This window comes from Lepidochelys kempii, chromosome 1 (assembly GCF_965140285.1).
Source record: "Lepidochelys kempii isolate rLepKem1 chromosome 1, rLepKem1.hap1, whole genome shotgun sequence".
Classification (NCBI taxonomy): Eukaryota; Metazoa; Chordata; order Testudines; family Cheloniidae; genus Lepidochelys; species Lepidochelys kempii.
This window is the reverse complement of record NC_136380.1, coordinates 347888688-347914635: the sequence shown is the minus strand read 5'-3', so window position 1 is coordinate 347914635 and position 25948 is coordinate 347888688. Positions and strand designations below refer to the sequence as shown.

General features: G+C 40.1%; 1 protein-coding gene across 2 annotated transcripts in view; it reads right to left on the bottom strand.

Annotated features, from left to right (window-relative positions):
• Positions 1 to 25948, bottom strand: part of TMEM209 (transmembrane protein 209) — a 31158-nt gene that overhangs the window by 4326 nt on the left and 884 nt on the right. Inside the window, exons 2-15 of one of the 2 annotated variants that reach the window (XM_073328915.2) lie at positions 22900 to 23039; positions 22736 to 22794; positions 19409 to 19540; positions 16062 to 16300; positions 15443 to 15647; positions 13947 to 14122; positions 12796 to 12867; positions 11513 to 11609; positions 10436 to 10561; positions 9798 to 9895; positions 7767 to 7881; positions 7577 to 7674; positions 6603 to 6676; positions 5391 to 5485 (exon numbers count right to left, since the gene is read on the bottom strand). In XM_073328915.2, coding sequence (XP_073185016.1) covers positions 5431 to 5485; positions 6603 to 6676; positions 7577 to 7674; positions 7767 to 7881; positions 9798 to 9895; positions 10436 to 10561; positions 11513 to 11609; positions 12796 to 12867; positions 13947 to 14122; positions 15443 to 15647; positions 16062 to 16300; positions 19409 to 19540; positions 22736 to 22794; positions 22900 to 23039 — 1686 coding nt within the window. In that variant the 3' untranslated portion in view covers positions 5391 to 5430. Of the gene's footprint in view, positions 1 to 3350; positions 5486 to 6602; positions 6677 to 7576; positions 7675 to 7766; positions 7882 to 9797; positions 9896 to 10435; positions 10562 to 11512; positions 11610 to 12795; positions 12868 to 13946; positions 14123 to 15442; positions 15648 to 16061; positions 16301 to 19408; positions 19541 to 22735; positions 22795 to 22899; positions 23040 to 25948 lie in introns of those variants that run through there. The other variant, XM_073328914.2, reaches the window with a different exon arrangement.

Here is a 25948-nt window from a genome sequence, read left to right as displayed (position 1 = left end):
CTAAGCAATCATGGGATAAGAGGGAAGGTCCTCTTCATGGAGCAGTAACTGGTTAAAAAACAGGAAACAAAGGGTAGGAATAAATGGTCAGTTTTCACGATAGAGACAGGTAAATAGCAGGGTCTTCCAAAGATCTGTACTAGGACCAGTGCTGTTCAACATATTCATAAATGATCTGGAAAAAGAGGTAAACAGGTGGCAAAGTTTGCAGACGATACAAAATTACTCAAGATAGTTAAATCTAAAGTTGACTGCGAAGAGTTATGAAGGGGTCTCACAAAACTGGGTGACTGGACAACGAAATGGCAGATGAAATTCAATATTGATAAATACAAAGTAATACACATTGGAAAACATAATCCCAACTATAAATACAAAATGATGGGGTCTAAATTAGCTGCTATCACTCAAGAAAAATACTGGGGTCACTGTGGATACTTCTTTGAAAACATCTGCTGAATGGGTAGCTGCATTCAAAAAAGCAAATGTTTGGAACCATTAGGTAAGGGATGGAGAAGACAGTAAATATAATGCCACTATATAAATCCATAGTATGCTCACACCTTGAATAGTGTGTGCAGTTCTGGTCAACCAATCTCCAAAAAGATGTACTAGAATTGGAAAAGGTACAGAGAAGGGAAATAAAAATAATTAGGGGTACGGAACAGATTCCATATGAGGAGAGATTAAGACGACTGGGACTGTTCAGCTTGGAAAAGAGACAACTGAGGGGGAATATGACAGCGGTCTATGAAATCATGACTGGGGTGGGAAAAAAGTGTTATTTACCTGTTCACATAACACAAGAACCAGGGGTCACCCAATGAAATTAACAGGGACCAGGTTTAAAACAAACAAAGTTCTTCTTCACATAACACAGTCACAGAATTCATTGCCAGGGATGTTGCGAAGACCAAAAGTATAACGGAGTTCAAAAAAGGATGAGAAGTTAATGGAGGACAGGTCCATCCATGGGTATTAGCCAACATGATCAGGGATACAACCCCATGCTCTGGGCGTTCCTAAGCCTCTGAATGCCAGATGCTGGAACTGGACGATGGGACGAATCACTTGACAACTGCCCTGTGCTATTCATTACCTCTGAAGCATCTGGCATTGACCCCTGTCAGAAGACAGGATGCTGGGACAGACGGACCATTGGTCTGACCCATTATGGCCATTCTTATGTTCTTAAGTCAATAACAAAGGCGATGAAGAGGTTTAGGAAGAAATGAACAAAATGCTTTTTAAATGTAAGACAATCATTGACAGACAATGGGAACACAAAGTAAATACATTTTGAAATACGTTAGTTGAAACTCAGTCATCTCCTCCAGGAGTAGAAGGCATCACTAACGTTTAATGTAAAACCCTGCATCACTGCAGGCAATAGAGATGTCTTATTTGATGTATAGGAGCTCGCAAAAGCTAGGTGGGTTTTCAAAATGTACAAGAAACAGTGCCGGTTCTCTAAAGAGCTCACATTCTAGGAAGGCACTTGAAATGTGTAATAACCATCTCGTGTCTCAAACCAGCCATTATTAGTAGTTGGCTGTTGGCATTACAGTTGTGGGTCTTGAGAAGTGACTTGAAGTAAGAGACCTGGTAATGGTCTCACCTATATAGGACAGTGGGAAGAATGCACAAAGGAGAGCTGTAGAAGCAGGCAAAACAGGCAGTTGACACTGGAATCATCCATGTAGCACAAGAGAAAAGCTCTTCAGCTACTGAAGGAGAAAAGCCTATGGTCTAGTTAGATTTTGCAAAAAAATGAGCTTTCTTTTAATTTAAAAGCAACAGTGGAAAGTTAGTGCTATTGAAGGGTGTTGGCTTGAGATAACTGGGGCCTGAGCCCTCCCCTTTAGTTACACAGTAGGCAAAATAAGCAGTGAGCTTCCCTCATACTGCCCCACCAGCATGCCTGAATCCTGCTTTAGAGGGACCTCATTTAGGGGTAAGAGGATTTCACTCTCCATAGCAATTCATTTGTTGACCTCTCTTCTGAGGTTGCCAACAAGTGGTCAATTAGAATTTACTTTTTTGAGATATGAACACCCATCCTCTAAGAACTAGACTGAGGCCATGTTTGTAATTAAGGCTACCCAAATTTTATTAGCAATCTCAGCTTTTTACCATCATACTTCACCTTTTAATAGAAACCCTCCATTGGCTAGATCAGTGATTCTCAACCAGGGGTATGCGTACCCTTGGGGGTACACAGAGGTCTTCTGGGGGTACATCAACTCATCTTGATATTTGCCTAGTTTTATAAACAGGCTACATAAAAGCACTAGCAAAGTCAATACAAACTAAAATTTCATACAATGACTTGTTTACACTGCTCTATAGGCTATACACTAAGTATATTTATATTCCAATTGATTTCTTTTATAATTATATGGTAAAAATGAGAAAGTAAGCAATTTTTCAGTAAGTGTGCTGTGACACTTATATTTTTATGTACGATTTTGTAAGCAATGAGTTTTTAAGTGAAGTGAAGCTTGGGGTACACAAGACAAATTAGACTCCTGAAAGGAGTACAGTAGTCTGGAAGGGTTGAGAGCCTGCATAATATTTGCACTCAGGACAGTAGCCACTTTCAGTGAAACAGTGGCAGGCTCCAAACAGTTAAACAAAATTTGGATGAGCTTTCTTCTATAGTTTGATGACTAATATTGCCTTTGCATAGTTTTTTTTTAAAATACTAGATATTATGTGGTTTCAAGAAAAAAGTAGCTCTTGGATAAGATATTACTCCTGAAAAACTTATGCAAAGAACTCATTAGCTAACTTTGTTCAGATTTCAGACCAAAAGCCCAAGCTTCAACAGCTATGTCTATTTCTCTCTTCTGTCTCCAAACAAACAATCTGAAAGTTCATAAAGGAAGAAGCAAGTATCTGTTGGAACCTATGTGATATATTTTAGCACTAGAGGTGTTAGAACCATAATGGTTGTGTTTCCTGCTGCTGGGCTGTCTCACCCACAAGATATGTGCAGTGTTCAAGATGGAAGACATTAGAACTACTGTCTGCTTTCAGATACCCTTGAGCAGCTTCAATTAGAACGGCATGCACTAACATGATTGTTACCAGACCAAACCAATTTCCTTCCTGCCTTAAATGCCACTCAAATAGTATATCTGTCAGTTCTTTGCCACCTTTTCTAAGCAAAACATGCCACATTACAGTAAAGTTTAGTTACTCATTGCTACAGATGAACTGTCATGCAAACCTGACAGTGAATTGTATAATGCGGAAATAAGTCTCAAACTAGATGATATGGGGTGTGTAAACAGATATTTGGGAGACAAAATATGCCATTTGTTATTGCACAAAACCACACACACACGTTTAACCAAATGAACCCATTTAATACAGGCACCAAATTAACCATTGTTAACAGTCTGATCTCCAGGAAAAATTCATACCTCCTGGGGGAAGTTGTAGAGTAAGATGCAGTTCTGACAGACAATGGCAATAAGTTAGGCTCATGCATTAAAAATACCAAACAGTCCAACTGAGATCATGAATGGTAATTGTGCTGAGCATACTAAAAATGACATTTCCAAACTTGTCCCCACCTGCTCATCTAGGTAGGCAATCCACAGTTCAGTAAAAACTGAACACAGTACAAAAGAGTGTAGTCATTGTAAAACCAATACAAACCTTGTGTATTCTTCACAAGTCTAACCAGCCAGCTCTTTTACTGAATCCTGGAGGAATACTTCAAGCAGGGTTCTACAGAGCAGCATCGTTGGCAGTTTAACACAGTGACATTGTGGTCTCAATTTTCCGGTTATTGTGGGTTGAAAGGGTAAAATTAAGTAGGCCACCCTGCCTTAACGTCATACCTGATGACAAGAGACTGAAAGAAACAGGAGGACCCTTAACATTACCCTTACCAGAGGGCTTCTGAAATGGTCCCCACAATATATATATTTTTAAAAAGAACCCTATAGCACACATTTTTAAAATTCCCTGGTTACCAGGATTTGCAATGTATCCTTTATCCCTATAGGAAAAAACCTTGGCATACATGTAGGAATCCATTTTGTTTAAAACAAGTTTAACTCAAATTTTTCCAGGGAGCAACTAGTCTACATTGCAGAGCAATTGCTTATATAACTGTAAAAAAACCATGCTGGGTTATCCAGGGACATCCCACCATTGTAAATACTTGTCATAAAGAGCAGAACAGGTCTTTTTTCTCAAAGTAAGGTGTTGGCTGGCCTGAGGATCTAAAGTGACATGCCACCCATACAAGACAGGAGTTCAAGTCATAAATTTGATTCTTGCTTCTGGGTCATTGCTATCTGCCCCGGGCAGGAAACACCAGCAGAGCCTCAAGTCCCTCCAGTGACTAACAATGTCAAGTTGCATCTGTTTGTCCTTGGTTATGATGAAATTCCCAGCAACGTGGGGCTATGGGGGCGTGGAAGAGAGGATGCCCCTTTGGACTCCTAGGACATCCTGATTTAAGTGTAAATATTTTGTTCTTATGCAGACACACTGAAGCTACATTCCATTTTAGAGTAAATTTTTACAGCTCAAACACCTCTAAAAATAGGGGATTAATACCAGAAATACTAATGCGAGAACTTTTTAAAAAATAAATGAAGTTAGGGCAAGACTTCAACTGCAGTCAAGACATCGGCAACGTTTTGTTGCCCCAAACACACTCCAGTTTAAAAGATTTCGGGTTATTTTGTTTAAAAAAAAAAATCCATAAGAATATAGTCTAACTGGTGTGTAGGGTCTGAAGTTTTCTTTCACTTACACCTACAGTGCAGTCACTTTAAAAGTGTGATGGTGCCACAAAATCCCACTACACTGGTACTCCAATGATGGATAGCCACAAGCCTTTCTGCATAAGCCAAAGAGAATCCTGATTATGTGGCATTTCCCGGTGCATGTGGATCTTGCTCTTGGCCACACTTGCAGTGACTGATTTGTCAAGTGGCAGCACTGAAGTAACAAGTACCAAGCAGCAGTGTACAACCTTAGTAGGGCAGTCCAAGTTGCACTGTAGTATTCTACCCTGTCACGCAGATGAGGGCTCACAATTCATTCCCCAAGCTGGCAGGGGTACCGCTGAGTTGCTTCTAATTCCAGTATCAGCAGTGGTGGCCTCTGGAGGACAACTCAGCCAGAAGAATGGTGAAGGCTTTTAAAGTAGGGCTTGTAAAGGTGGGAAGTTGTAAAGAGACGTCTTTGCACAAAAGAGCTGGTAGGAGTATTTCAGTGCTGGAAGTATGTTCTCATGCAAACAGTGTATTGAATGCAAACATATCCTATGTTCACAAGGATCTCACACGAGTACATCGTTGTAGGTTTATGTTCAAGGCACAAGTGTAATAAGCTGTTTAGTTATCTCAGAGATTGTTTCTCACTTTGTGAAGGGGGAGGCCATCCACAGTGAACAATGATGTACTAGTCTCCCAAGATCCACAGAACATTCACTCCTGATAAGCCAAGATTTACTCGCCTGCAAAGACAAAGTCGCCATAATAAAATAACAATAACCCCAAACGTACATTTAAAGCAAAGTTGCCAAGACAGGTTGTAAGCTCCTGACTCCAGCCGTTCTTTCAATCCCTGCCAAATGTTCCTTCTGTTTAAGAGTTGTGCTTCACTATGAACAGAGTACAACCCCACAGGAATTAAATGGGAAAGTCTGGACTTCACTTTTATGTCAACGTAGGCAGAGTTGCCCAGTACACATATTCAAAATTTCTTATACAGCTCAAAAAGCAAAGATTAGTGGCTAATGATGGCATCTAATTATACCTATATTTCTCAATGGCAGTGGATTTCAGGCCAGCATCTAGCCAGGCAGTGACTAAAGAGGCCAATATTTCAGTTTGTGCTCCACTAGACTGTCAGCCTGCAAATAAAATGCAACTCTTTTTATGCACCTAGAGGCTCAAATAAGTATAAGAAGCTTTTAAAATTATTTTATTTCATTTCAGTGTACTAATTTTCCTTGCTTAATCAATCTGATACTCCTTAGAACTTGCAAAATTTAAGTGCTCCTATCCCAGATTTCAGTAGGACATAAGAGTGCACAATTCCCCATAGTACTTTTTTTAGTGCATTTAATTGTCAGTCCTCATTTGCTGCCCAGAATTAGTCTTTTCAGGAACTGAGGAGCTCGACTTTCCCCATGGAAGCTCAGAGTAAAGCTCTTGTGTTTGAAGAGCTCAGCCTGAAATGCAAACTTTTAGCTGTCCCTGGAAAGTGGAGTCAGGTTTTTAAGGTAGATTTATATCCTTGTTCAAAAAAGAGAAAAGGGCCCTTACCTCCCTGTCTCAAGCTTGAGGAGAAAGAATAATGTTCTGTATTTCCGTTAGAAATGCAAATTGCAAGTTTTAAATTATTTATCATAAGAGTGTAGGAGGCAGCCAAAAGAGCGTGTTGGGGGAGAGTGAAAGAAATAGGGTGTTTACAGACCAGCAAGAAATTGCCATACAGTGAACACCACAGATGGTTTCTACAGGAACTTAAGATCAGTCTACATGCAGCTAAACTGCTTATTTACAACAAGGAATGTTACAGTTCTCAGCCTGTATTAAATGCAGGGATTCATGGCACTCTATACCTACCCGAGCATCCCAGATTCTTTTGTCTTTATGATGCACAGGAACATAAGCAAGGTATGGAACATGTTGTTTCTGCCCTGAACTCACAGGAAGAGAAGAAGGTGAAGATTAAGTAATACATACAATATTCAGTCTGAAAGTTCTGCACAATTTCTTACTTAAAAGAAAATACCCTTCACTTCCTGTCCTAAGCTTTTGTGTAATGATGCTTTCCATTGTTAAACAGCTGTCACACTCCACACGAGAGGCGGCTGCACTTCACTGGGTAGATATCATTATGGCATTAGTATGCTGACCTGCAAAGTATTTTGAGATGAAAAACTGCTATAGGAGGGAAACCATTACCAAAGGAATAATATTATGGGCTTCTTCACCATAATGAACCTCCAGGATTTAAGTTAGTTTTGCGACACTGCTTATATCCTCCAGCTGGGCAAATGCAAAAAGAGAAAATTTGTTAGGCTGGATTATGACCTTCCACTCTTTTAAGGACTAGAGGAATTGACAATCATTTCTGAAACTAGGGCTCAAGTTTTGACCAGGGATCCAACAGCATCAATATAACCTTTTGATTCTGGGAATGGAAATTTTTCCAACGCAGACTTTTGCTGGTAAGAGACACAAGATCTGCTGGTGCTGAAGAATTAACACAGACCTCTGGGGTCTAAATTACTTATTTTAAACACTAGCAACTTATCAAAAGAACATGCAACAAGGGGAAGATACTGCCTTCCCTACTCTACTGAGGCTCTTTATTTTAATGGTGTTATTTAGTAGCAACTTATATGCCAAGGGCTATCACTAGATCAAGGTAGCATGTTGCCTTGTACATTGCACTGAGCTTTGCTACATTCAAAGACAATTCCCCTGTCAATAAACCTGACTGCTCAAAAAAGATAACCAATCAACATCAGCTAGAGTTTTCAGAATGTATGTAGCTTTCTTGAGGTATCAGAAGAAAAGGACCATGTTCATACCTTGGGTAAGTTGTAAACTTGGCACTGGTAGATAAGTTCATAGTGGGGAGGGTTGATGGTGCTCTGGTGGATGCAAATAACATTCTCATTTGAAACATCTATGAATAGAAATTTAAGAGATAATATGGACATGAAGGACGTGATCCAACCAGTCAATCCCAGCAAACAAAGGGACAAAGGATGCCAATACCTGGCTTATCTGGTGTTTGAATGAAGTGTTGTGAGGTAAATGTTTTGCCATCAGGATATTTTGGGTGAGGAGGCAGCCTGGAGTCAAGATAAGTGCAGAACACGTGCATAATGATCTTAAGAAAAAATTAAATCAGAATTTAGTGCCTATCAGACAGATTGTAGAAACAACTGCTACAATAAAGTGGTTAATCTTTAACAATCTCAGATCCTATTACAGCTTTGACTGAACCTCAGCAAATTTAAAAAGGGACAAAGCAGTGGAGTGCTTTAACCACTGTCCTCAGTGGCCCAACACTTGACATTGGCCAGAATATTTATGTAAGATGTTGACAAGTCAAGGTACATCTGTCAGCTGAACAACAAGACGTCAGCCACAATGTGGCATATTCATTCCCTTCCAGAGATGGCTGTATGTCAGCGGCTACACCGAGGCTCTGACATAGTGTTTTTATCTCTGCACCTCAAAGCAAAGTTCCAAAATTTAGAAGCCAACATGGGCCCCAAACCAGAATATTTATTTTAACTCCTTCCCTCCTGCCCCATTATCTTTAAAGGTCTGATTGAGATCAACAGATTCAAACCAACCATGGTTTGGCAAACTGTATACTCACACATTAAGTTTTTTGTAAAACTTAAGACCAACTCTCTCAGTCTGAACAAATACCCCTAGGGTGACCAGATGTCCTGATTTTATAGGGACAGTCCCGATATTCAGAGCTTTTTCTTATATAGGCTCCTATTACCCCCCACCCCGTCCCGATTTTTCACACTTGCTATCTGGTCACCCTAAGTACGCTCTATATACGGGGAAGAATGCTAGAACCAGTACACAGTGGAAAGCAGATAAAACTAAACTGTACCTACTGTTAGTGTTAAATGTATGTTAAGGTTCTTACAGCAACATTATTCATATTGCATGTACTGCAATTTTGCATTTGTTGACTTGAAATTTTCAATTTTAACATTTCCTCAACGTACATTTAATATATTTTAGACTAGTAACTCATTCAGGGGTTTACAGAAGTTTAGGATGATTTGTCAGAACTAGTCTTCGCTTATTAGTATTTAGATATTCAATATAGTCTCCAATGGCATCTCATCTGGTTGGTTGTGGGAGGGGGAAAAAAAATGGCTCCATTCCCAGATGTAATATTCTCTCTCATGACTATGAGTGCTTTCCCTTAAGAACTGGTAGGTTCCCACTTGACTCAAGGCAGAACGTCAGCTATCTTTTGCAGAGACAGCAAGAAAAAAAAATCCTCAGAATTGTGTCACTCATGTGTCATTACTCTTTGTCTCTATGTCGTGTTAGTTTTCTGACAACTGAAGTAATATTTTAATTCCCTGTTTTCAAGTACATGTTACTGTTTCTGCTAAAACACACTTATCCTCTGGCCTTTCAGGTCACTCAGCTCAGCCACATGGAGAGTCTCTCTCCAACTAGATTATTTACTCCTTTGAGTTAGTCATTTAGGATTTCACAGCAAACAATATTCAATTAAATGGGCACAAGACCACTCAATCCATGTTTATTATTCTTTCATGTGTTTACTTTGCAATCTGCTTTGGAGAACTGAAATTAGACATATAATCAAGGTGAAGTCATTTAATAATTTGTTCCTGTATTAGGAATTATTTTATAGAAGATTCATTTGAATGCAGATGATTAGTTAAATTGTGTCTGAATGTAGAAAACAATTGCAGTATCACGGTCGGAGCAAGTCAGGCTACACCCACCACAGCTATTAAACAGGCATTTATTTCAATTATGTCTAAGTAAGAGTGACGCAAGATTAAGGTACACAACAATATTATTTTTGTGATCTGTATGGGGCTAGATCTGGTTTGCATAATTCTACCAAGTAATCTCATTGAGCGCAATGGGATTACTTTGGCAAATGAGGTGTGCAGGATTTGGATCATGTTCCTCAAAAGATTCACAAGCTCTCTCTCTACTTCATATTCCTACTACTAGCACTGAAAAATAATGCATTTTAAGTTTCATCAAAACACAACTATGCAAACTTACAGCAGAATCAGTGGGCAAATCAGTATCCCATTTACGGCCCTTGAAGTCCCCTCCTCTGTTCCATCGGAATGAACTCATGCATCCTCCCTGAGAAAGCTCTAAAGGCAACAGAGTTTATATGAAGTTATTTTGGGGCAAGGTTGGAGATGGAAATGGAAGAAGGCAATCTATTATGTCTGTTTCAGACATCATGCATATTTATGGTGCTGTATACATGAGAAATGCACGCAAGAAAAACACCTGCGAAGCAAATTTTAAAAACCACCATCAGGATTTTTAAAAAGATTTAAATCCTAAAACTCAGTTTTATTTGGAATTAAATCAGGGAGGCATAAAGTAGTAAGAGAAGAGATTGATTAAATCCAACAATAAGTTTCCAGAACACACATTCAAAAATGACAAAGCTTTTGTTTTAAGAATATTGTAAATGATATTAAGATCCCAAATCATTAAGTCACTTTAAACAATAGTAGAAAATTACAAATACTTGTGTATTTCCACTACTTGAAAAGCAGCCCCTCCTTCATACTGCTGAAACCCAAGTTCAAAGGTCTTGTTGACAGTGTTCAACTTCACTAACACTTGACACAGGAAAACTGTAATGAAGCACATTTTAAGTGTGCATGACAACCATTTACCTTTGATTCTTTCAACCAAATATTCCTGGTTTGGTGTAAGGTCCAGGTACTGCACTATAGTGTTCAGTGTCGGGATGAGTGGAGCTTTAACAAGAGCAGCTTGTTTCAGACTGCTAATACTGGCTTCTGCAATACAAAAAAGCACCAGCATATATGATCTATGGCCATCGCAGAACACTGAACATCCTCACTTACTCAGAAGCTCATTAACAGACTATTACAAAGAGTTGACACATTCTGTTCAGCTTGCTTTCCTGTTGCACTCTGAGAAGCTGGGTCCTAGGAATAGTTGGCACACTACATCACCACTGATGTTGCAAAATACCAAATTCTGATCCTAGAGAAGTAGTTTACTCCTACGTTTACTTCACTGGGAGAAAGGTTGAGTCTGTGTTATTTACATCATCATGGCATACAAAACATGCTAGGCACCACACACAAGGGAAGACAGTCCCTGTCCTGAAGACCTTGCATCCTATGAGACAAAATAAACTTATAATGGTGGGAAAAGGGGATACAACAAACTTTCTAGTGTTCCATTTGACTAAATATATAGCAGATTCCTAACTGCCTCTCCATCTAGCCATTATTAGTCGGTTAATTTCTCATATGTGTCACAGCAGAAGTGGGTTTTAAGGAGAGATTAAAGTTTAAGTAGCCTACAAAATAGAAGGCCAAATTATGCTCTCAGTTAAATTGGTGCAAGTTTGATGTAACAATGCAAATAAGTGGAATTACTTCAGATTAAACACCAGTTTAATTGAAGATAGATGCTCTTATAGCTGCTAGCCTGAATTCTAACAGTTAGACATCAAATACCAGGTTATTGTCTTAAGGGATTTGCCTCAGGAGGCTCAATTGGAATGAACATAGTCTCCTCACTGATGCAGCTGTAACAAGGTTCCTGTGTTATCTGCATCTGTGGAAGCTGCTGTATAATCCAAGCTCTCTCTCATAAAAAAAAACCTGTTTCTAGTTCTTAAGGTTGCAAAGAACACCCTTTTCTGCCTGGAAGTTTTCATCCTGAGCACAGGTACTAATGAGAACTGAACCAAATCTATTACAGTATCTCCATACCTCCAATCTGCAACTCTGGACACCCCATTCTTCTCAGCTGAGTGCTCACAGAATCAATCTCTTGCACAAGTGGCACTAAAATAGTCTCGTTAATCCACTAGAAGAGGAGAGAAAGACAGACAGACAATTAAAAAGATAAGAAGCAATAGGAAGTCTGTGTGAAGTGTTACTATACCCTAATCAGTATCTGAATTACTGTTATGACTGCAAAGTAAAAAGGTGAACAACAAACATTTAAGGGAGCAGAAGAGATATACAAAGTTATTAAGTAAACAGACTATCAGCTTATGGTAGGGTTTGAATGACTATTTAGAAGTTCAATGAGTGAGTTGTAGACAACATTTCTAGACCATGATACAGACTTTTTGGATGGTGAGGGGAATAATGGTATGAAAGCTGCAAGTCATCCACACACTGTTAATTTATGCTTGCATGTGTCCATAATTCCCACAGTCTGTTTTAAGGAAGAAGGGTGCTGACAGAAATATATTATTTGTGAACACTTGAGCTTTTCATGGATATTATTGTCTTAAACAAACATGCCTGGAGGGTGTCATGAACTCCAACAAGTGGTGTGTTGGAGTAATTTGCTATTTGGTTAACTAATACTTTTACCTTGAAGTGTAGTTAGGTCTGCAATAGCAGAAATAACTGTTCTTAAAAGTCAGATTATGTCAGGATTTTCATTCTAACTTTTCAGCTGCTCAGACCTTTTGGAAAATTTTAACCTTGGGGATGGGATTTTCCATGCTTCAGTTCAGCCCAGGTGAGTTATTTTGAAATGTTTGAGGAAAACAGAGTCAGCAGGTTGAGTTGTGGAAAAGGGAAAAACAAGTCTACTCATTTTCATTGGTATGAACTTTACAATTTGAAGTTTCCAGGATGTCATAGCACAAAAGTCAGCAAGTGCAGGAGTTAAGGTTGAACGTGTAACCTTAATATCGCCCCCTTGTGAGCATGCTTTGTGTTACTTGCTAGTTACACAGCCATTTGCTAATCCTCAAATACACTCTGTAGTTCTTTCTACAACCTTCGGTACACATGTGGCAACTCGATTTCCCCCCCAACATTCTAATATAATACAATTAAATCAAAAAGCAAAGTTCTGTTATGAATCAAAGATCATTAAGGAAGTATTACACCCTACCAAGTTTATACCATAGCTCAGTTCCATTAAGGCTGAGGCAAATGATGAAGTACTCATGTACTTTCTAGCTGAGTTCTGCAGAAATAAGGACAGGACACTGAAATATTAGACTCTAAAGAGCAATGATAGGACTTACATTTCTGAACTTAGCTGTCCATGAGTCCACATGATTGAGTAGTTGTCGATTCATTATCACCCTCAACCAAACCTAGGCACAAAGTTAAGTAGTTTAAGAGACTTACTGCAAAGATAGGAACCCAGCTGAACACAATGTGGCTTTTAGAGGCCAAGCCATCTTATTGATACTAATTACAGCATGTCCATCATAAGCCTCAGCTAGGTTTTAGAATGTTCATATCTCACACTCTGAAACCTGTCATATCTCACAGGACAGTTCATGAGGACTAAACCAGCTGGTATATAACACACCAAGTCTAGACGCACTATTTCAGTACCCATAGCTATTTGTATTAGGATAAAACTGGACTAAGCTAGTAAGATTTCTAGAAAAGGTTTAATTTAATGGAAAGTTACACTAACTAAATCAACGTGCAAGGTAGAGAAAAGGGATAATTTAATTAAAAGACAGGCAAGTTAAGAGATATTCCTATTGGCCACACTAAACTCAGATGTGCGGTACACTTCTCCAGGTGTCTTACAAAATCCACTGAGCACGTACAGGTGCAATGGAGGATGTTCAATATACATTCAGCTGCTTGACATGCACTAAATGCAGTTAATTATTACGGTTACAAACACTTTTACCCATAGTATAAAATGGAAGAAGTGAAGATTTCTCAACATCACTAAGTCCAAGAATACAGTTAAACTACTAGTTTTTGAACTCCATACTGAACTACTATATCTAGAGTTGTTATATATTACTACATAATTAAGGTGTTTGTGAAAAATTGATTAAAACAGGAAAAGGTTAAATCTATGTTTACTGTTTCCCACCACTGCCCACAAAATGACTACTAAAAACTATAAAATTCTATACAGCAGGTATATCCAGAAGTGTTTGGTCAGAAGTCACTTTTTTACCCCAAAGAAATTTATAATTGCCCTCTACTGGTGAAGATAATGCCGTTTCCAACAAACTAGTTCAGATTGAATTTTGTAGTAAGAAGACATTTTTCTAAATTATATGAAGGCAATTCAATGCTATGGGATTTACCCCCTCTTTCCAGTAATGTGAATGGGAGACCCATCCAAATCCTTGCAGAAGATTGCAAAATTCGCAACTGTATTTTTTTCCCTCATGATTCCCTTGAGTTTTCTATTTACCTCTTCTGCAGCCTGCTTGGAGCTCAGATCAGCTTCGTCCTTGTGTGCTGATGGGGCTTGGGACCTGCAGGCCAGTTGGTACTGGAACTTCCTCAGCATTTGTGCGCAGTCTCCCACGGAACGGCTGTAGTTCCAAAGAGTCGGACTGCTGGAAGGAGAGCTGGAATCTGAACTCCCTGAAATTATCCATTCAGTAAACAAATAATTACTCCATGTTGATTGCCAAACAATTTTTAAACAGTGGGAGGTTCCTGTACAGGTAACAGGTCAGAGCATTTAGGCTTTGACAGGAAGGACGCATCCACAAGTTGCTACGAACCCAAATGCCAAACGTAGAATCATAGAATATCAAGGTTGGAAGGGACCCCAGAAGGTCATCTAGTCCAACCCCCTGCTCGAAGCAGGACCAATTCCCAGTTAAATCATCCCAGCCAGGGCTTTGTCAAGCCTGACCTTAAAAACCTCTAAGGAAGGAGATTCTACCACCTCCCTAGGTAACGCATTCCAGTGTTTCACCACCCTCCTAGTGAAAAAGTTTTTCCTAATATCCAACCTAAACCTCCCCCACTGCAACTTGAGACCATTACTCCTCGTTCTGTCATCTGCTACCATTGAGAACAGTCTAGAGCCATCCTCTTTGGAACCCCCTTTCAGGTAGTTGAAAGCAGCTATCAAATCCCCCCTCATTCTTCTCTTCTGCAGGCTAAACAATCCCAGCTCCCTCAGCCTCTCCTCATAACTCATGTGTTCCAGTCCCCTAATCATTTTTGTTGCCCTTCGCTGGACTCTCTCCAATTTATCCACATCCTTCTTGAAGTGTGGGGCCCAAAACTGGACACAGTACTCCAGATGAGGCCTCACCAATGTCGAATAGAGGGGAACGATCACGTCCCTCGATCTGCTCGCTATGCCCCTACTTATACATCCCAAAATGCCATTGGCCTATGTAGTCTATGTAAAATACATTGTCATCTCAATAATAAAAAGTGCCTTTTCAGGACACAGGTCACCTGCAGATTACTTGGCACCTTGTTCTGAGATGCCTTCTCCACAGGCCATACCTCTTGTCAAGATGAAGGCCCTGAGCCTTTACTGTAGGCCAATGAGTCCTATACAGATATAGTTTGTCATTTATAGACATCCATGGGTTGTCTCCAGAGTGTCAAACAGCTGTACATTTCTATCTATAAGACAAGACTTTATTCTCTGGAAAGTTTCCCCAAGGCTTCTGTGTTACAAAAGGGCTGTAGCAGTCTTGGAGCTCTGCTTCACATCTCACTTAGACTATTCAGTAAAAGACTTAATTTGTTCTGCATCAGTCTTCAGACTGTGCCTTCTACAAGGATTTGTTAAGAGGTGGCTACTGTGCAAATGACTTAAGTCCATTTCATTAAGATTGGCACATCTGTGTCTACCGTACACCAGAAGAACTGGAATACCATCCTACAAATGCACTAAAAAAACAACTTCTAGACCAAACAGAGCTACTTACTTACCCAGCTGAACTCGATGTTGCTTCTCTTCTTCACTTTGAAGGAAGCTGTCCAGGGACTTTAGGTCTGTCATATAATCTTCTTTGCCAATAGGCGAGTTATACACAGTTGGCGAAGAACGGTACCGAGACCTCAGCCCACTGCTTTCCACTGGTCCAATGCTGGTGGGGTATGGTGAGGCACCAGGGGAGGGACTGAAGCTGGATACCTGTGGGAAATACAGTGAATGATTGAAACTAATAAGTAGAATTCCAGCTTTACAAATAAAACAATCTGTAAACAAAATTAATGTTATTTATCCCCATTTATCCAAGTTGTTACTGCATTGCTAGTTACTGTTAAACTAGACACCACTTTGGCTTTAGTATGTTTCAGCTGCTGGTTGGTTTATTTAAATTCTTACTGCATGACTGCCAGGTGGTGCAAAGTGAATAAAATGCTATCACCAGTGGGAGACTGGAGAATTCCTGTCGGGTAAAATTTTACATCTGCTGTGCAAAGGGTGTAAATAAATACACAAGGTGCATGCTACTGGAGAATCAGGTTCTGCAGTGTAGAGCACAATACAAGCAATCTAATAAGCAAATTCCAACTTGTTACATTGGGTTATCAAGGCTATTACCTTACTGTAGTTGCTGTTTGGTGAGTAGGTCACAGCAGTGCTATAAGAACTGCTGCTGCCTGACAAAGTCTGTAGCTGAGGGCTGTACCCAGTCATGCAACCAGTGGCAAACTTTGGGCTGGTATTAGGTGAGCGGGATGGGCTGTAACTCAGCACACTCTGACCCTGGATTGGAGGAGAAGGTGTTGAAGAAGGGACTTTCTTGGTCACTAGCTCACGGGGCGGAGTTGTTTGTACTGCTGTAATAAAAAAAAGCAGAATTAGGGCTGAAGGAGCAGAAGTCTGGATCATTTTTCTTAATGGTTGTTTTACTTCTTTACTATCTTAAGAAAATCCTACACTGAGACCAGAAAAGGAGAGTTGAAAAATCTCAGACCTATAAAATTCAGCAGCCAAGTCACAAGCACAGAAACTAGAGCTGTGAAAAAGTAAAAGGATGGTCTTGTGGTTTGAAAACTCCACTGAAACTCAAAAGACTTGGGTTAAATTCTGCTACAGACACACTGTGTGACCTTGGGTAAGTCACTACACCTCTGTGCCTCAGTTCTCCATCTGCAAAGTGGGAATAAAATACTTCCTTTCTTCCACCCTTTATCTTACCTATTTAGACTGAAACCACTTCAGGGCAGGGATTATCTTGCTATGTGTTTGTATACAGTCTAGCTCAGAGGTGAGCAAACCATAGCTGGCCCGCAGGACCCTCCTGCCCGGCCCTTGAGATCCTGGCCTGGGAGGCTTGCTCCCAGCCCCTCAACTGCTGTCTCCCCTCCCCCGCAGCCTCAGCGCCACCGCACTGCCGGCGCAATGTTCTGGGCCGCCGGGCAGCGCAGTTGCAGAGCCGCGGCCTGACCCGGTGCTCTGAGCGGCATAGCTGTAGCCAGCCACCGGTGCCCCAAGCAGCATGGTAAGGGGGCAGAGAGGGGTTGGACAGAGGGCAGGGGAGTTGGAGGTGGTGGTCAGGGGGCGGGGAACAGGGAGGTTGAGTAGGTGCAGGGGTCCCGGGTGGGGCAGTCAGGAAGGGGGTGGTTGGGGGGGGGGGGTTGGATGGGGTGGCGGGGGGCAGTCAGGGGCAGGGGTTCCAGGGGCTGTCAGGGCACAGGGAGAAGGGGTGGTTGGATGGGGCAGGGGTCCCGGGGGGCAATCAGGAATGAGAAGAGTGATTGGATGGAGCGGCAGGGGGCAGTCAAGGGTGGGGGGTCCGGGGACAGGGGGTGATGGATAGGGTAAGAGTCCTGGGGGAGCAGTCACAAGGTGGCGGGGGGGGGTCAGATTAGAGGCAGGGGCCAGGCCATGCCTGGCTGTTTGGGGAGACACAGCCTCCCCTAACCGGCCCTCCATACAATTTTGGAAACCCAAGGTGGCCCTCAGGCCAAAAAGTTTGCCCGCCCCTGGTCTAGCTCAGCAGGGCCCTCTTGGCACTTTGCTATTACAAACATAGCAGTATACACAAATAATAGTAACACACATAATGAGAGACCTATTACGTCACATCCAGTCCTTCCCTATGGTCAATGCAGGAACATTTCCTATTCTTTACAAGGTTGTTCCTTATGGATGGACCCTACTATTTTAAAGCTCTTGTACTGTGCCTAGCTACAATAGCAAGCAAGTGCTTTGCACAGAGCACTATTATAGGCATATCTAATTTAAAATTTCTCTAGTAAGGAGCTTCAGTCAGGTTCTTTGGGAAAGTTTCCATTTTTAACTTCATTTTCTTAACCCTACCTATACACACCATCTCCAAAGAGTTTCAATACCCAGGGACTGATATGTTCCCTTCATAGTTTAGTCAAGTTACACATACTTGTTTTAATCTTTGCACGTAGATCAATCACACTACACCACAATCCTTACTCATGTTCTTCTATGCCCCTGATCTTTATTGATGATTTCCTAGAAGTCCCTCCAACCTGGTGGCATCTTTCTGCAGTCAGAGGTCAGACTAGTCGAGTGTGGTAGTCGTGTGCTGGCATTCCACATTGGTACATCTGCTTTGTCATGTTCTTCTGTTTCTTAGTAATTTGTTTAGAAACTCAAAACATTTTATGAAGGGACTGATGTTTAGTTTGTCATTTTTATATTTTACCTTAAGGTTTCTAACATGGCTATTTTTACCCAGTGTGTAGATTACTATGATGTCTTATTTAAACGTAAGCCCTCCATCTGTGCCTCCTCCCCAGTCCCACACACAGGGAACTACACCTCAGCCCATTCACCATAGAGTTTGAATTTCTCTCATTGTTTTTGTCTCCTACACTCCACCAGTCACCCTTTTCTCCTGTCTTTTTTTGTTTTGTTTGTTCTTTATCATTATTGCTTCTTCTCCTGTTCCAATTATCTCCCCTCAAGTAACTTTTTGCTAATTCCCCTGGCTCCCCCACTCGCTACTGCTCTAGATCAGAGGTCAAAGATGGAAGAGACATTATGAAGCATTTAGATATATGCATTTGTTTGCAGATGTTGGAAACAGTGATACACATTCATAGATTAGGGACAGAAGGGTCCATGTGATCATCTAGTTCAACCTCCTAACACAGGCCATATAATTTAACCCAATTATCCTTACACTAGTGGTTCTCAAACTTTTGTACTGGTGACCCCTTTCACACAGCAAGCCTCTGAGTGCGACCCCCCCTTACAAATAAATATATATTTTTTAAAAAAAGTGTTAAACAGTATTATAAATGCTGGAGGTGAAACAGGGTTTGGGGTGGAGGCCGACACTCGTGGCTCCCAATGTAATAACCTCATGACACCCTGAGGGGTCACAACCCTGAGTTTGAGAACCCCTGCCCTATACTGACCCCAATAACTTGTGTTTGACTGAAGAATATCTTCCACAAAGGCATTCCGTCTTGATTTGAAGATATCAAGAGAGCGATAATCCACCACTTCCTTCAGCTGTTTGTTCCAAAAGTCAGTCACCCTCACTGTTAAAAATGTGTTCTAAGTTAACTCTGTCAGGCTTCAGCTTCCAGCCATGGGTTCTTGTTATGCCTTTCTCTGCTAAAGTAAAGAGCCCTTTATCACTCAATACTTTCTTTCATGAAGCTACTGGTACATGGTAATCAAGTAACTTCTTGATCTTCTGAATTTTCATTCCACTTCACCTAGTTACCCCATCTGCAGGGAGCAGTAAGGTGAAGTCAATCAAAATGCTCCCTGAATCAACTCTCCTACCGTTCAGAAGGTATTGACTGCATCTCTCTTGTTTTTCTAGTCATCTGTGTTTGGAGGCCCATGCTAGATTGAGACCTATGGCAGTCTGTTCAGAAGGTTAAACATTTACAAACTCACATGTAGACACCATTTTAAAGACTACTGCCAGAGATAATTGTCACACTTACATGCATTCTGAAGCCCAAGAAGGGTCTGCTGTCCAGGACTCATAACTAAGCTAGTTGGTGCCACAGTGTATTTGAAATACCTCCAGAAATCAAATAAGGCATTCAGACTGAACAAAGATGCAAGTGCAAGTTCTAGAACAAAAAACAAAAACCATTACTTTAACAAGTTAGTTCTTTATATTTTAGAGTGTTCTTAAATTGCTCACCATTTACAAAATCAGTAACTGTTAACATCTTATGCTGTATGCAGTGTTGTTGTAGCCATGTTGGTCACAGGATATTAAAGAAACAAGGTAAGTAAGGTAATATCTTTTATTGGACCAACTTCCGTTGGTCCACCTTGTCTCTTTGACATCTCATGTTGTTTTCCCACTCTACTGATATGAGCACTATCATGGTAAAAGTTACTGTATATTCTTTGTACCATTTTGGAAAGATGCATTATCCACCAAAACTAAATAGCAAACTTTTTTTTTTAAGTACATCAGAAACAGGAAGCTTGCCAAACAGTGAGTGGGGCCTCTGGACAATCAAGGTGCTAAAGGAGCACTTACAGAAGACAAGGCCATTGCAGAGAAGCTAAATTAATTCTTTGCATCAGTCCTAACTGCAGAGGATATGGGGGAGATCCCCACATCCAAGTCATTCTAGTTAAGTGACAATACTGAAGAACTGTCCCAGACTGAGATGTCAGTAGAGGAGGTTTGGAACAAATTTATAAATTAAACAGTAATAAGTCACCAGGACCCAATGGTAATCACCCAAGAGTTCTGAAGGAACTCAAATAAGAAATTGCAGAACTACTACCGTGGTATGTAACCTATCACTCAAATCAGCCTCAGTACCAGATAATTGGAGGATAGCTCATGTAATGCGGATTTTTAAAAAAAGGATCCATAGGCAAGACTGGCAATTACAGACCTGTAAGCCTAACTTCTGTGCCAAGCAAGCTTGAAGGTTGAAACTATAGTAAAGAACAAAATGATCAAACACATAGATGGACACTATATGCTAGGGAAGAGTCAATACGGCTTTTATACCAGGAAATCATACCTCACCAATCTATTTAAAATTCTTTCAGGAGGTCAACAAGCATGTGGACAAGGGTGATCCAGTGGATATAGTGTCCTGGGACTTTCATAAAGCCTGACAAGGTCCCTCACCAAAAACTCTTAGGCAAAATAAGCAATCATGGGATAAGGGGGGGGGGTCCTCTCAAAGATCAGTAACTGGTTAAAAGATGGAAACAAATGGTAGGAATAAGTGATCAGTTTTCACAATGGAGAGAGGTAAATAGCAGGGTCCCCCAAGAATCCTGTGCTGTTCAATATATTCATAAATGATCTGGAAAAATGGGTGACCTGTGAGGTGGCAAAACTTGCAGACAATACAAAACTATTCCAGATAGTTAAGTCCAAAGTATGGATGTAAAATGTAGATTGTAAACTTAACGATTAAAACAGTTAACCAATATAATTTTAATAGTTTAAACAGGTACTTTTTAAAAACTATATTTACATCCCTAGTCCAAAGCTAACTGCAAAGAGTTACAAAGGGATCTCACTAAACTGGGTGACAAGGCGACAAAACAGCGGATGAAATTAACTGTCAGTAAGTTCAAAGTAATGAACATTGTATATATAGTTGAGGTCATGTTTTCCAAAGTGATGAGGTCTAAATAAACTGTTACCGCTCAAGAAAGAGATCTTGGAGTCATCATGGATAGTTCTCTGAAAACATCCATTCAATGTGCAACGGCAGCCAAAAATACTAACAGAATGTTAGGAACCATTAGCAAAGGGACAGATAATAAAACAGAAAACATCATAATGCCACTATATTAATCCATGGTACACACACTCCTTAAATGCTACCTGCAGTTCTGGTTGCCTGATCTCAAAAAAGGTATATTAGAATTGGCAAAGGTACAGAGAAAGACAACAGAAATGAGTAGGGGGTATGGAACAGCTTCCATATGAGGAGAGATAAAAAGACTAGGACTGTTCAGTTTAGAAAAGACAACTACAGGGACGGGGATATGATATAGCAGTGATCTCCAAAGTGGGATGCATGGCAGGAGGAGCGCCACCAGCAGCTCGGCTCTCCCTGCTCAGTCTTTGGTGGCATGCTGCCAGCAGCTCTTTTTTTTTTTTTTTGCTTCCCCAGAGCTGGCCCTGGGGGTGCGCGATTCAAAAAGTTTGGAGAACCCTGTGATAGAGGTCTGTAAAATCATGAAGGTTATGGAGAAGGTGAACAGGGAAGTGTGATTTACCCATTCACATAATGCAAGAATAAAGGGTCACCCAATTAAATTAATAGGCAGCAAGTTCAAAACAAATATAAGGAAGTACTTCTTCATACAATGCACAGTCAACCTGTGGAACTCATTTCCATAGGATGTTGTGAAGGCCAAAAGTGTAACAGGATTAAAAAAAAAATTAGATAAATTCATGGAGGATCAACAGCTATTAGCCAAGATGGTCAGTGACATATTTTATGCAAGAACTCTGGAAACAGGTTTTCTATATTTTAATCATACAAGTTAATTAAAAAAAAATCACATACATAAACAAAGGGCTGCTTTATAAGCTTCGCATTCTTTAGAGAAAGTAAGTTTTGGAATCTAGACCAGCTGACATCTCTACAGGTTACAAGTGTAACTCCACCATTTGAAAAAACAAGTGATGCCTAAAGAGCTGGAAGACAATACCCAACTTAGCTTTGTTTATATTTAGTTAATATGGTGTTATATTTACATATCAACATGGATGCCATGATAACACATCACTGTGTTTAAGGAATCTGAAGCAATTTCCCCTAAAGCTGCGACATGCTTTCATTTTCACATCATCCCCAGGTTCGGAACAACCTACAACTCCCTCTCCTCAAATCCAGCCTTTTCGAAAGTTTTCTATCATTGATCTCTTACATGTCTATTCCACTCTTCATTTTCATCCTTTGTTAGTTTCATCTCTCTCATTTAGCTTGTAGATATCTTGAAAAAAAGAGCTTTGTCTAACTCCTACATGAAATGTAAAGCACACCTATCGCACCACGTCAGTAGTAAAGTTCTGTCTTCTACTTTCTGAAAGCCTCAACACACATGAAACTTGTTCTAAGATAACAGATAAGCCTTTTTTGCTGCAAGTTTGTCACAGGAGATAAACCCAGACAGATCCAAACTGGACATGGAAAGTGAAGTCCGATTTCTCTATGGTCAAAAAGCGGGTTAAAAATTTTCAAATACTGACATAAAGAAAACAAAAGGGTTGAATTTAGATGCTGTTTCCTCACATAAGTAAACCATCACCAAGTACAAACACTTACCAATATACCACAGTGGCCAGTATGTAATGTTATAATATGAACTTATCAGTTTTCCAGTCCTGAAAGAGAAAAAAAATTGAGATGGCATCTCTCTCAATACATGGAAATATGTAGGAACATAATGACATCCTTTTATTAAGTTTTAAAACTGTTAGGGAACTTACATTTCAGTATAAATCATGCCTGCAACTGACACATTAAGGAGTCCCCAAGCCAAAACCACTTTTCTGGCCTCAGTCTCCTTCCTCATCTTGATGGTTCTGTCAATGAGGGAAGTAGCTGGACTCTGTTCCCCCTGCATCATCTGTAAAGAGAGAAGCATAGGGAAAGACAAGAATTGAGATATTTATATAGTGTCACTCTCCTTTAGCACCAGACTAAAGAAATGTTAAACAGTCCCTAGGAAATTGCATTTAGGGAGTTCATTTCTAGTTACAGATTAATATTTAATAGTAAACAGTGTTAAGTCCTTTTTTTTCCTTGAGCTAAAAAATACTTTTTTCACACAGCTCCTTCTGTGAGCATTCTCTACTCATCAGGACCATAACGAACGCTGAGCTACTTTTACCATTTGGGTGTTGGGAAGGAAAACCTACCCACACAGGACGGAGTGCCAGATTCTCAACTCACTCCAGTTTTATAATAGAGTTAGTCCCAATATATATTGGGAAACAAAGCAGAATCAAGCCCAGACTATCAAACTCCTGGAAGTTCATATTTTTCACTTTACAGACATGCTTGAAAAACACTTTTACCCCCAGTTTTTGTGGATAAAACATGGGGGGCAGGGGGAAGTCACATGGATTAAGTAACCATTCAGTACATTTTTGAAAGCTACTGTCCTTTAGTAAGTGATATGCAAGATTTTTTTCTCTTCTGGTCTGTGGGGAGTCATAGGGACGAGACACCTTGTAAGATCCTGCAGTCCTTTTGTACAGACGCTTCCCTTTCACTTTAATGGGCACTACATACATTGTTAGATTGAGAACTGGCTATTGCACTAAAATACTGCCCCCAGGGTGGATAAAAATCAATGATTTTTTTTAATTTAAATTGGATTTTTTTGATAAAATGCTTTTTGAGGGAAAAAAACCTATCTAGAGATAGTTTTAATTAAGATACATTATAGCTCAAAGATATCTCATCATGGAATAGGGATTATAAATTCTAATTCTATAGTATGAGACAATATATTCATGTCATGTTTAAGAAAAGTTTTGTAAATGATTTCCAATAGTTCATGGATTAGGGACCCAATATTATGGGGTTCCACAGGCTTCTGTATAGATTATTTACGTTAATCTTTCTATCTTCCCAATGGGACTCAGTGCTCAGTCTAGAAGATACCATCAGAGATGCTTAGTTTTGCAGTTCTCAAACTGTGGATTTGTCTCCTCAGTGGTAACATGCTTGTTAACAGCAAAAAATGTTTTTAAATAAATAAATATATAGAGGTGAGAAATAACAGACCTCAACTCTATTGTTCCTCTGCAAATTTGTGTACACAGAGTCAATCCCTTACCTCTCTCTAAAAGCGCAAAGTTTCAAAAAGTTCAATGAATACAAGATTGTTGGGGGCGGAATAGATCTGGACAAGGAGAAGAGATCTGCAGATATGCTTGCTTTGTTAAAATATTATATGTTTGCTGTTGAAGAAAAAAAATCCAGAATACTTAACGTTGTTGTTTTAGTTAAATAAAACAATTTAAATGTCTGTCTGGTGATGTTCTCCTCCTAATACAGCATAGCAAGAAAATCCTCCAAATATTAATGATTAACCTGTTGAACTGGAGATAGTTCACCTCCCAGTGACTTCATAAATATCTGCTTCAATTACCTTTGGTAAATTAAATAACCAAACAATCATTCAATTTTCTGATATAGCTGTAAAACTAATCTGAAATGTTTTCAAAATAAATCACTGTTTAAAAATGTAGAGCGTTTACCTTCTAAAAATGAAACCTACATCTATCTCCGAGTTTCAGAGTAGCAGCCGTGTTAGTCTGTACCCGCAAAAAGAAAAGGAGGACTTGTGGCACCTTAGCGACTAACAAGTTTATTTGAGCATAAGCTTTTGTGAGCTACAGCTCACTTCATCGGATGCTGTAGCTCACGAAAGCTTATGCTCAAATAAATTGGTTAGTCTCTAAGGTGCCACAAGCCCTCCTGTTCTTTTTATCTCTGAGTTGTGAATAATATATATTAAGGTTATAACAACCATCAGGAATGCACTTTTACGTAGAAAACCATTATTAAATCGAGTCTTCCATGATCTAAATCAAATCCACCCTGACCGCCTCCGTTCCTCACTATGTTTGCGCATGATAATACTACCACACTTTTAAAAATCTGACCAAGCATTAACACATAATCCTCCACTAAAATTAACCTTCCCACCTACAATTGCCTGCTTAAATATCTGTTATGTTCCCATTCAAAGATGGAGTATATAACATGCAGAAATTGGGACAAATGTGTTCACTAAACTGTTGTTACATTCTAATGAATCACATTAGTTGCAGCTTAATAGTAACATCATTGAACGCTTCAGACAAGCGGCTTCACACTTTCTCCCATGCTGCCCCTAATGCTTGGGAGGTACTCTGCATGAACATCCTCAAAGCTATTTCACTGTTCTCCTTCAAACTTTCCTTTACCATGATGCCTACCAAACACTTGACAAGATAGGCTGCTGGCATGCTGAGGCCACTGCATATCACACTGACCAATTTTGTCTCAGGGTTGGTCTACACTTGAAACACTACAGCAGCACAACGACAAGCTTCAGGGTAGCCATTCAGTAGAGTGACAGGATGGGTTTTCCCATGACCATAGTTAATCCCCTTCCTGAAAGGCAGTAGCTAGGTTGACCTAGCACTGCCTACACTGGTGGTTAGGTCTGCTTGCCTACTTTGCTCAGTGGTGTGGATTTTTCACCTCTGAGCGACGCTGCTCAGTTGACTTAACTTTTCAGTGTTGCCGTAGCTCCCTGTTTCCTGGTACTCCCTGCTCTGTCTGTATCTATGTATTATCTCTTGTCTCAGACACTTGCTACAGCCACATAAGGGGTTTTGCCGTCACTGTAGTAAACCCACCTCTCTGAGACGCAGTAACTAGGTTGACAGAATAACACTTCTGCCAACCTAGCAGCATCTACCGTGGGACTTAGTCAGTTTACCTACATCTCCTAGGGGAGTTTTGCACACCCTTGAG